General features: G+C 32.9%; 1 protein-coding gene across 3 annotated transcripts in view; it reads right to left on the reverse strand.

Annotated features, from left to right (window-relative positions):
* Positions 1-12137: 12137 nt before the first annotated feature.
* Positions 12138-12866, reverse strand: part of LOC131054465 (probable protein phosphatase 2C 33) — a 62737-nt gene continuing 62008 nt past the window's right edge. For all 3 annotated transcript variants that reach the window (XM_059216580.1, XM_057988996.2, XM_059216579.1), the window contains one exon: positions 12138-12813. In XM_059216580.1, coding sequence (XP_059072563.1) covers positions 12376-12813 — 438 coding nt within the window. In that variant the 3' untranslated portion in view covers positions 12138-12375. The remainder of the gene's footprint in view (positions 12814-12866) is intronic.

A 12866-nucleotide genomic window follows, 5' to 3' on the forward strand; every position in this document is an offset into this window, starting at 1 on the left:
ACAAAATAGTAGAAAGTGCAAATGTGAAAATTGATGAATTTGCAAAAAGAAATGATGAAGGAAATTCCAAAGAACCAAAAGATTATGATGAATTTGTCTATGTTCAACCAACAAGTTTTATCGAGAAAATTGTTGAAGAAAATGAAGAGAATATCCAGTTATCGAGTGATGAAGAAGATCATACAGATCCTACCGAGCCTGTATTAGCCAAGTATGTTAGAAGACATCATGCACCAAGTTAGATTATAGGAGATAAGGATGATCCAATGATGACAAGGAACAAACTGAAACAAAACACATGTTTGATATCTGAATTTGAACCGAGAATAGTGAAAGAGGCATTTAATAGTGAAGATTGGATAAATGCTATGACAGAAGAGATTGATCAAATCAAGAAGAATGACACATGGACACTGGTCCCAAGACCGAAGGACAAAAATGTAATCGGTACAAAGTGGATTTTTAGAAACAAGCTAAATGAAAAAGGAGAAGTCATTCGAAATAAAGCAAGACTAGTTTGCAAAGGTTATGCCCAAGAAGAAGGAATTGATTATGGTGAGACTTTTGCACCTGTAGCAAGACTTGAAGGAGTAAGAACATTGTTGGCATATGCTGCTTACAAAAATTTCAAGGTATATCAAATGGATGTCAAATCTGCATTTCTGAATGGAGTATTAGAAGAAGAAGTTTTTATTGAACAACTTGAAGGATTTGTTGAAGACAATAATAAAGATCGGGTATGTAAATTGAATAAAGCATTATATGGTCTGAAACAAGCACCTAGAGCATGGTATGAAAGATTGCACTCTTATTTGATTAAGATTGGTTTTATAAGGACAAGTGAGAATAGCAATATGTACATGAAGAATGATGAAAATGGAATACTAATCTCAGCCATATTTGTTGATGATATTATATTTTGTGGAAATGACTCTCTATGTAAGAACTTTGGAAATGAAATGAGCAAATAATTTGAGATGTCATTAATCGGTGAGATAAAGTATTTTATAGGTTTACAAATACTGCAAATGAAAAATGAGATTTTCATTACTCAATCCAAGTACATAAAGGAAATCTTGAAGAAATTTGGAATGGAGGATTCAAAACCAGTAAGTACTCCTATGACTACCAACTATAAACTATCAAAGAATGATGAATCTGCATCTGCTGATGAGACACTTTACCGATCCATGATTGGAAAGCTACAATATGTTGTTCACAGCAGACCAGACATAACACATGCAGTAGGTATAGTTGCAAGATTCTCTGCAGATCCTAAGGAAACACACATGATAGCAATCAAAAGAATTTTTAGATACTTGAAAGGCACAGAGGATTATGGCTTAGTATATTAGAAAGGAAATAATTTTGATTTAAAATTTTATACTGATGCTGATTGGGCAGGCAACATTGATGACAGAAAAAGCACAAGTGGAGGAGCTTTCTTCTTAGGAGAAAGACTAGTGAGTTGGCTTATCAAGAAACGAGGATGTGTTTCACAGACAACAACAGAAGCTGAATACGTTGCTGCAGCATTAAATTGTACCAACATAGCATGGATCAAACAACTGTTGGAAGGTATAAATGAGAAAGTTACCGAGCCAGTAACTATATTCTGTGACAATAATAGTGTCATTAACATTTCAAAGAATCTTGTTATGCACTCTAAGACAAAGCACATCTCTATCAAATATCATTATCTTAGAGAAGAAGCTCAAGAGAAGAAAGTAGTGTTGTAGTATGTTAGCACAAAGGAACAAATAGTAGATATCTTTACCAAGCCACTACCAAGGGACACTTTTGAATATCTCAGAAGTAAGTTAGGGGTCCTACCCCTATCTTCTACTCACTGACCGAGTTTGGTGAAAGCATTAATTCGATGACTCTACAGAATATCTTTTTAGGAGTTGATGTTGATTTACACACTTTAGGATGTTTTTTTAAAGGTGTGCAGGAAACAATACAGGAAATAATACAGGGAACAAGAATTGAAGACATAAATGCTCTGATCGAGACTAAGTTGACACATAACAGCAGGAAATCACTTCATACAGGAAGAAATTATGTTTTAGTTCTTTTCTTTTTGGCATTGTTGTCAAAGGGGGAGAAGACTAATATAAGGGGGAGAAGACTGATTGAAAAGACTAAAACTGATGATTAAAAAAAAGGAGGGAGAAGACTGAAGAAAATAGGAGAAGTCTAATGTATGGGGGAGAAGTCTGTTGACAGCAAGAGAGCATTTCAGCATTTCAGAATCACAGCAATCTGAATCTTTTTAAGGTCAAAACAATTGGTTTTGCCATCAATGCCAAAGGGGGAGATTGTTAGCATTTGGCATTATAACAGACAATGGGAGATTGTTGGCATTTCAATAAAGATATCGAGAAGGTTGTTGATGATTATGGATATAACTGATTAAGGATGTTTATTGTCTTGATATTATTATTTTGTCATTGATGTCAAGAAATTGATTTTCTAATGCAGTATGATGTTGCCATATCTTGAGAAGTATGATTTAAAGAGTATAAAGATGTCGGTAAAAGACACAGAAAGAATATGATGAATAAGGGGATGAATAAGGTATTCAATGGGCAACTATTACCGAGTCAGACAATGATGAGATCATGATGTTTAGATTGTTTTAACATCATACATATGTTGTAAATTGTAAGGCTAATACTATACTATGTTACCGAGCAAGAACCTAATCGCTAAACCCTAAGGTTATCGCTATCGGTTAATGAAGGCAGAATGTCTAACGAGTGAAGTTTAGTATTCACCGAGTTATTACCGAGTTGTAACCGAGCTGTAACAGAATACATTAAATGGTTACATGCGTTATTTAATGAAGGAAGCTGATGAGCTGGAACTGATTAGATGATTGGTATGCCATGCATGAAGTTTGTTAATGAATCTATGGCAAAGGAAAATCGGCATGAAGATATATAGCTCAGATTGAACTACAATACCCTAGCACAAGTTCCAAGAAATGTATGCAAGTTCCAAGGTGGGGTAAAACATTTTCAGATCGAAGGATACATTGAACCTAGTCAAAGTTTGAAGATCTGATGGCTATGATTGATCATGGGAAATGTGATCAAGGAGATTAAGCGGTTAGCTAATTGTTTATAAATAGGGAACTATTGATAAACAATGCATGCGGGCAAATGTATGCACAGGGATGCTACATAGTGATTACCGATCACAAAAGCTTGAAGACTTGTTTGAATAACAGAGTATAGAAGCCCAGCTGATGGACAAGATTAGTTCTATGTCTAGATTGTATTGAGCAAATAAGAATCTGCTTTAGCATTTTAGATGTGAAGTTGCAGATAGATTTTTATTACTGTTATTTTGTGAAGTGACAGAAAATCTCTTAACCAAGTGGACTTAACAGTCTTATTTGTAAAACCCTCTAGCAAGGTGACATTCTGATTGAGTGTTTGAAATCCTTTAACAAAGTCACTTCTAACAAGATGAAGATCCTAACAGATCTGAGGGAAATCCCTTAACCGGGTCACATCTAGCAATGTGGTTTGTAATCTTTAACAGGATTTGCTTTTAACCAAGCATACTCTAGAAGAGTATATTTCTTAGTGGGTTTGAAATCCCACAGTGGTTTTTCCCTATTTGGGTTTCCACGTTAAATCTGGTGTTATGAGGTTTATGATGTTTATATGCTTTTGAGTTTGCATGTTTAGCAGTTTTGGTTATATTACTTAAGTATATGTTACCGAGGTTGAATCTGATGTTTTTATGGAAGATTAAGTTTGTATGATTCACCCCCCCCCCCTCCTCTCATCTTGTTGGATATTGGATCTATACTTACATTAAGTATCAGAACTATCAATTGGTATCAGAGCTTTGGACTCCGGAAGAAAAGTTTAAAGGTACTTGAGGCAAAGATCCGAAGATGTATAAGAGGGATGCACCGAAGCTGAACAAGTCAAGTTTCTCTACATGGCAGAAAAGGATGAAGTTGCACCTATTAGGAGTTGGAGAATATGTTGTATATTATCTGGAGAATGATTTCATCACACCGAGAACCTATCCATTGACAATGGAAGAGATAAAGGCAAAGCAAGAACATATCCAAGCAATGATTGAAATAACATCTGCATTGACCGACTCAGAGTTTAATGATCTAGAAGGCTGCAATGATGCAAAGGCTATGTGGGATAAGCTCATATCAGTATATGGAGGAGATGAACATGTTCAAAGAGCAAAAGTAGATAGTCGAAGAGGACAACTTGAATATATGAGGATGAATGAAGGTGAGAACATAACTCAGTATAGTACAAGACTAAAAGAGATTGTCAATCAAATCAAAGGAGCAAGTGGAACTATTGAAGAAAAGGATATAACAAGTAAGTTGTTAAGAACATACATAATATAAGTCAAAAACCAAGAATCTTTAGTCAACATAGGAAATTGTCAAATCAATTTCCACTTTAAAATATATGACAATATCTTCCCAAAACATAGCATCTTCAAAGTGGGTGCCAACTTCCTAAAAACTAGGTAATATGCCACATCATCACCTGCCATGTAGGATGCCACCTCGCCAAGAGATCCCGCAAAGTGAATGACAACTTAGGAAGTTTATAACTTAGGATAAGTCAATTAAGCGCCAATTAATTAAATAATTTGACATGTTAGGACTCTAAGGTTGAGACTTCTTAATCCCATCATTAGTGAGCGACTCTAAGAACCTCATCTTATTTTCCCAAGAATTGTTTCTTAATAAGAGCTCGAGAAAGGGATTTTACCATATCTTTTAGCTCATCGAGGTCCAACAGCGAGGCCACAAACATGGAGTAAATGTATGTATTAACCCTATATTTATGATCTTACTTCTTAAAATCATCCCCTAAACCCATTGGATAACTAGGAAGATTAAGCTATGGTGTCTTTTGAAAATAGAATTTAATTTTTTTTTCTTAAATAACCCCAAAATATTCATCTAGAATCAAGAGATCGCCGATCATATTAGGAAGTTTGTGATAAGGAGCTTGACAATGTTAAATCTCTAATGCAGGGATGAGGCATGAGAAACCTTCTTTGATAGTAAAATCTTGACCTCATTTGTTTCACATTTACAAGGAAGGCCAAGAGTGAAGGCTAATGAATGAATTTTTAACAAGCCCATTACTCCATCATATGATATTATTTCACAAGCAATCATGAAATGATTATAATTATACCTTTGAACTCTCACCTATCATAAAACACAAAACTAAATCTTGATGTGGTGTCTCTAAAACAAACACTTCATTACCATCGATTGTCAAGTTGGCAAGACAATCTATCTCCACATTGGCCTCATGATAAACATGATTTAAAATATATTCTTATAATTTTGATAGAAAAGGTTTGGCCACATCTAACAAGGCATTAAATTTCAAACCTTGTAAATAATTTTTCCTTACCACATTAATCACAAGATTTGAATCCCCTTTAATATCAACTTTGGAAAAGTTGGATTTCTAGCATAATTAGAAATCAATGATAAGTGATTAAAACTATACATCATTATTAAATATTTTTGCTAGGTTCCTATATTCTTTATAGATAACATTCCTAATCCAATCATTAATTAGACACACAAGTTCCAAAATTTGAAGGAAGCTAAGGTATTGGAGACTAACTTCTTACGCTAATATTGAGAGGAGGGTTATGGAAAATATTTTAGATCCTGTATTGGTGATGAGAATTGGGGTTTCACCAACAAAAGATAATAAAACTACTAATCTTACCTAAGGTACCATTACATTAAAAGAGGGGGATAAATCTAATAAATCTAGCCACAATTCATTTGGGAAAAGGGCTAAGAATATTGATTAGATTTACCAATTTGTTGTCTCCCCCTTTTGAGTTGATATTTGGATTTGTATTGTAGAGTTTAGGATGAAGCAATGGATGATTGGGATGAAAGAGAAATAATGGAATGTTACAGGTATCAGACAGAGCCACAAACAAGGATTTGAGAAAAAGAAGAGAATTAGGACCTGCTCTTGAAAGTTTGGGCTGATTTTTCGGGACTAGGAAGGTAGGTCACCTAGGTCCTTTAACTTTGAGGTTAACAAGTAGGATCTATTCTAGATCAGGGAGATGCGTTGGATTCACTATCAGAAGCTCATGATGAGTTCTTAGGACCGAGAAGGTAGGTTGCCCTGGTCCTCTTTTCACTCCGTCAAAATATGAATTTGTTCATCGCCAACCTTGTCAAAATCTTTGATTACAGCTCCTAAGTCAATTCCTTTCACACAAAAAGAGAGGGAAAAGGTTGGGGATAAGGGTTTGCCTTAGGTAAAACCCCAATTTAGGAATTAACCTTGAATTGAATAATGTAAATACTGAAGTAAATGCTAGGAGATATACCTCATATCTACAATCGTTGATGAGAAGATTGATGATGCAATGCTATTTATATAAGATCACAAATGTTGGATGTAATAGCATGACAAACACATGAACATGAAAGACCTAATCAAACACATATATGCTTGCATGAATATTGATGTAACTTTTCTCCATAGTGTTTGAAAGATGAAATGTTGTCTTGAATGCCTAAAAATGCTTGATGATGAACGCTTGACAAATGCAAAAATGATGGGGTATATGTGTTATGGATTCTTAGATCTAAAACGAATTGATAGGATGTCCTTACATAGGGTTCCCTAGGTAAATTACTAATTAGGATGACCTCCAACAATCACATTGAGGCACACAGACTAAAATTCATCAGGGAGGGGGAGTGTCAACCCATATTTAAAATGGGTCCTAATTAAGGGGAACCAAGGTGCCATGGCACCCTGGTCTAGACAAGGGCACCACATCGACCTTGTCCTCCAAAAACAAGACAAGCAGCCAATAAATGAGTGGGACACAACCATGGGATGGAATCCTCCTAGCCATGTAAACAAGTGGCATTAGATTTGAAGTAAAATAGGGCCAAATTAGGCCTAGGGGGAATGGAGATAGGACATGCTAAAGTAGGAACACAAATATGAGGTATGAATTGTACTGATTGTAATTTATGACGCTATAGATCCTTACAATGATTACAAAATTAAATAGAAATAAACACAAATTGCATTCATACTATAACATAGTGGTTTATGCCTTTTGGGAGAAAAACACCATACTTAAAAATCCACCCAATATGTTGTTCTAAAATCAATATGCAATATACTTATAGAGCAATATTTTCACAATAGTATCACTAACCATAGATTCGTTGGAAACTCAACAACTATTAGACTTTCACACAATTCATCAATGCATAGTAATAATGCAATGCCCTCATAAACTAGAGTTGCCTTTTGTGTAAAACAAAGCCAACATAATCTTTATAGTCAAATTTGAGAACTAATAATGAATGATCCAAATTTATAATATATATATGTATACACTAAAAATCAATCTACTATATTAATGAATTAAATAATTTGTTTATATGGTTCATTTTCTTAATTCATCCCACCAAAATCAATTTCTTCTATTTCCTAATTAAATAAATAAATTTAGTTAATTTGTTTATTTAATTATTCCCTCCCCATTAAATTTGAATTTTAAATTCAAATTTAAGCACGTGTCCTAACTCCTAACCACTCCCTAACCTAACCTTCTTCTAGCCAACCCTTATCCTAACAATTGTTTTATGAGTATTGTTATTAAAGCTTAGATCTTTTAGAAGTCAATGGTTTAATTGATCACCACTGATTCACCCCCCTCTCAGTGGTCCATTGTGTTCCTACATTTCTAAAATAATTTATTTTTTAATATTAAAAGATAAAACAAAATTAAATTCAATAATTTAAAGGTTTAAATAAAGGTGGGTTATATTTTAATTTTAAAGTTTTTAAGAAAAGAGTGGTGGTAGGCTCTATTTTGTCTCAAAAGGTCATCTATGAAAATTTTCCTACAAAACCCTCATATGAAATCCCATTCCAAGAAACTCTAGAAGCCCAAATATGCAAAATAGTATCTTCACGATGTGTCCATACCCTATAATGGATCAGATTTAACCTAAATATCAATGATATCAAATTTGCACCAAATCTACTCAAACTGGTTTTATAGCTAAATCTAAGAACAACTCACAACTTCCACAACCATGATAAGGTTTTGATACCACTTGTTAGGAAATCTTGAATTCGAATCCTAGTTCACTTAATCAATTTCTTACATAATCCCATGAGAGAAAAGCATATACACAAGCATATAAAACAACCATAATCCATAGATAGAATATACATGCATAAGATTAGACAAGATTACACAAGATATACCTTAGGAAAACCCTTAAGAAGAAAAAACTCAACCTCCAAAAGAATCCATACTCCATCTATTATTTATCAATTAAACAATAGATGCACTTACAAAATTATAATGAATACTTATGAAACATCAATCATCTCCAATGTATCCTTCATGTGGTCCAAGCATGAATCCACAAATCTCATGCCATGTTTCACATATGTACTCCATAAAAATACTTAATAATATGATAGTTCACTTATCCAGCCAACCTTAATCACTAAACATTTACTTGCTTATAAATTATCAAGCTCACACAAATACAACCAAGTGGAAAGATTAAATCATGTACCTCAAAACCATGAGAACATAAAAAATATTGATGACCCCACATTTACTTTTTGATGCAAGCATTAAATACTTTTATTCGATTAATTAGTTTGTCTCCCACAAACATAAAATAATTAACCCAATGTTGCAATCAACTTTAAAAGTGGATCCAAATAATTGCCTAGTGTGGTTAACCACATCCCCTAGATGTACCACAACTAAATAATTATTTAATTATAATAAAATCACTTTATGCAAGGTGTACAACACCTTATCCCAACAACAAAAATAGTTAAATGATATGGAAATGAGGTACAATTAGTCATATATTTGAACATCAATCCCAATTAATTGACATGCTTAGACAAAAAAATGCGAGCTATTTTTGAGTTGACATTTTAGATCACACTCCATGATCCATCATTAAGAAGAGGAATTTGAGGATGTAAAATGTTAAAAAATATGTAAAAAAATATCCTAAATCAAATCTAAAATCAATGTAAAGTGCAAACTCTAGAGCTAAGTTAAGGGTGGGTAGGGTGCATGATAGATAAGAAGTGTAAATAAACATATACAAAACCCTAAAAGGAGGATAGATAGATGAAGTATAGAGGTAGAAAAGGAAGATTAGATCTAAAAGTAATAAGTAAAATAAAAAAAGCATTGATCAAAAAAACCTAATTTGATGAGAAAAACTTAGAATAATGCTAGGTTGTGTAAGAATAGATAAGTTCACTAAAAATATAAAGGAAATTAAACCTTACTATTAGTTAACCTAAGCTAATTAAATAAATGCAACCACTTAAACATTAATCATCTTAGATTAATTAATGGCAATTAAGATTAAAAAATTTGAAATTCACAATCATTTTAGGAAGAAAATTCAAAGGAAGGTGATACTTAACACTATGATCATAGAATGCATGCCTTTGATGAAGATTTTGGGAAGTTTTCTATATCTATTGTGAAGCGTGATATTCATATCAAATGAATGTTTCATCCATGTGTCGATCATTTATTATATCAAACATAGACCAAATAATTCATCTGATATGCCCCTATATTTCTTTTAGTGCGCCAAGCTAAAGTGATTCCTTCCTTAGATACAAATGATAATACTTTAAATGATCTAGGATTATAAGATCTTAGAGATGTGAAAATAAGTGCATTGAATGCCCTTACATAGAAGGGTATATCAACATGTCACTCAAATTTGTGATTAGTCAACCCTGGGTGGGAAGCGTATAGATGGAAGTCAACCAAAATTTGAATTTGAGAGGGTCAAATCCACAATCATGGAGTCGACCTCATTGTGATGTTTAATTTCAACACTAGAAATTGTACAAGTTTTAGTGATCATTCCCATAGTATATTTTTTAGACTCATTTTGGCCCATATTGAGCATCTTACCTAATGTAAATGCCAATTGTATTTGTGTTTTTTGTGTTTATGATTTTGTTGAGTTTTCATGTTTTTCATATTTATTTTATTTTGCACCTTCATATATAATGTTTTTTGTAGTGTCTCCTTTATGATTAAATCAAAATTACACATCATCTACATAATCATTTTTTCACCCTACAACAACATATTCATGTGGACTTTTATTACATGCTAGGATGGTGGCAATTGGCTTATTCTTTGTTGACAATTTCACTAACTTCGGTCAAGTTGTAATCAATATTCCTTGAACTCTTGACTATACAATAACCCTAGCTACTACTAATATCCTCCTTGGATCCCTACATCCATTAAACTAGTATTTATATCTTTCTAGTGTGAAGCTCTCTTTAGATTCTAGATTTCCTACAACATTCTTATGTTACTTTTGATCTATAGTATCGCTACATCACATTTACCACTATAAGCTTTTGTTATCGTGAATCTTATTGTTTCTCATAGTTTTTTGTGGTCATTATTTAAAGCTTGCATGCTTCTAGTTACATTCTATATTTTCATCTATTATATATTTCTCAAAAAGACAATTCTAGTAAGAAGAACAAATTCTCTACACCGTTCATGAAATTTCTCTTCATTAGCTTCCTAGGCTAGAGGATATTGTTTTTGTTCATTTTCTAGTTCTCTCATTTCTTGCTTTTTTACTTAGTTTCAGGTTTTTACCAATAATCTAAAAATATTTTTATCTTTTTCTTAACAATCTTTATTTGTTGTGTTGTGAGCATTTGGGTTCTTGTAGAATTTCATTGTGCTTTCTATATTCATAAAATGTTCAACTCCTTGTCCATCTTGCTTGAGGACTTTTACATTCTATTGTTAGCATTCCTAAATTGTAAATAATATATTCTTTTACTCCATACACAAGATATTTAGCATCTCTAAAGACCCAAACTACTAGTACTTAATTTTTATAAGCATTATTATTCTTCTATTCTAAATATAGTTAGGATTAAGAGTACACACACTCCAATTGAATTTGTATATATATTCATTTTTATAAGCATTGTTATTCTTCAATTCTAAATACAATTAGGCTTACGAACATTAAAGAATAATGATGCTTACAAAAATTATGAAAATGACATATACCATGAAGCTCTATGTGATCTTAAAAAGCCTTCATTTAGCCTTGGTGGCAAGGGCCCCTAGAATTCATTGATGGTGTTATCTCTATACCCTCAACCCCACAAGTAGTGTTCCCCCCTAGACCCACACAAGGAGCGTTGCCCCTTGAACTTGCTAGGGGTACTACATTGAAATTCCCAATAGATTTGTTTAAAAAAATTAATAATTGTATTTTACATATATTTACATTTAAACAAATAGTTGTTTTTAAGTTGTTCAAATAACATTTTTGGCTTGTTGAGCTTGAGTCAAGTATGTGAACTATAAAGGCAATAAAAATTATCCAAAATAACAATCATGTACACATACATAGGTACACATACATGTGTATGTACATACATACATATACATGCATAATTACACAAATACACATACATACATGTGATATTAGTTTTCTAGGACATTTTCCAAATTCCAGTTTAGTCCAAGTTTTCGTTTCTCAAGTTCTCTTTCAAATTCTATTTTTGTATTTTTTGTTTTCCTTATTTTGAAACATAAACATCAACATCATCATCTAAGAAAAAAAACATAATTACATTCAAACATTATATTTAGATATGATAAAATAATCTACTTATATGTACATGCACAAATAGATAGGATGGGATGTAATTATATAAGTGTATAATAGACAAGCATGCAAGATAGGGCTAGGGACCCCACTTTACCAACATGTATTTACCTATCAAGACGTTTTCTTCAAAATGAACTAAAAATTAAATGAAAAATGACATGAATATGCAAATTTTACCATTAGAATAATATGACCACGGCCTTTATTTATTTTCATATTATTATTATAATAAATATTATGATTGTAATTGGAATGTTTTGGTCAATCTTTCACTAGTCTTATTTGTATTATATCCATAATATTACCATTGTAAGTAAATAAATTGTAATAATAAATAATTATTAAATATTCATAAACAAATAAAACAAATAATAAACAGACAAATCTATGAATTTAAAAATAAATAAATAAACTTAATAAAACCAAATTAATTGTTGGACAAAAGTCCACCATCAATTGCATCTTGAGTGCTCTTACCACATCCCTCGTAAAATACAAGATATTTTGACACAAAAAACCGCTGCACACTGAATGTCTTGACACTCTCTGCAACGAATCTGGCACTAGGCAGTGGCAGAAGAAGTTCGATATCCGCGATTCACTGAAGAATTTTGGCTAGTTATTCTTCATATTTTTTCATCTCCCTTAATGAATCTGGGCAATCTTAAAAGAGAGTTCACTCTACTCATACCATCAAGAGCAGACCATTCGTCCGTAGCAATACATTCAGCAAGGGTCCGACGGGATTCTTTGTTATTTTGCCCCTCTTGTTTTGATGGATTTTCAGTTTTCTCTTCCCCAACAGTATTACTGCTCACAGCATTATTTTGAGAGGTATCATTAACATTTACATCCATACTTTCCAAATGCTCATGGTTGTCCTTCCTAACAGCAGATTGTGAATCAACATACAAACATACTGTGGCACAATCATCCATCCTGGAGGTTGGGTATTTACGCTTCCAACCACGGACTGCTCTCTGAACAACTACTTTTGCAGCCTCTTCCCTAGGTGCAGAGGACACTATGCGAACAACTTCTTCATTTGTAAGAACATCCCAAACCTGCATCATTCAGCACATCCTCGGCCAATTTCAGAAAAACTCACACACAGTCT

This window comes from Cryptomeria japonica, chromosome 2 (assembly GCF_030272615.1).
Source record: "Cryptomeria japonica chromosome 2, Sugi_1.0, whole genome shotgun sequence".
Lineage (NCBI taxonomy): Eukaryota > Viridiplantae > Streptophyta > Pinopsida > Cupressales > Cupressaceae > Cryptomeria > Cryptomeria japonica.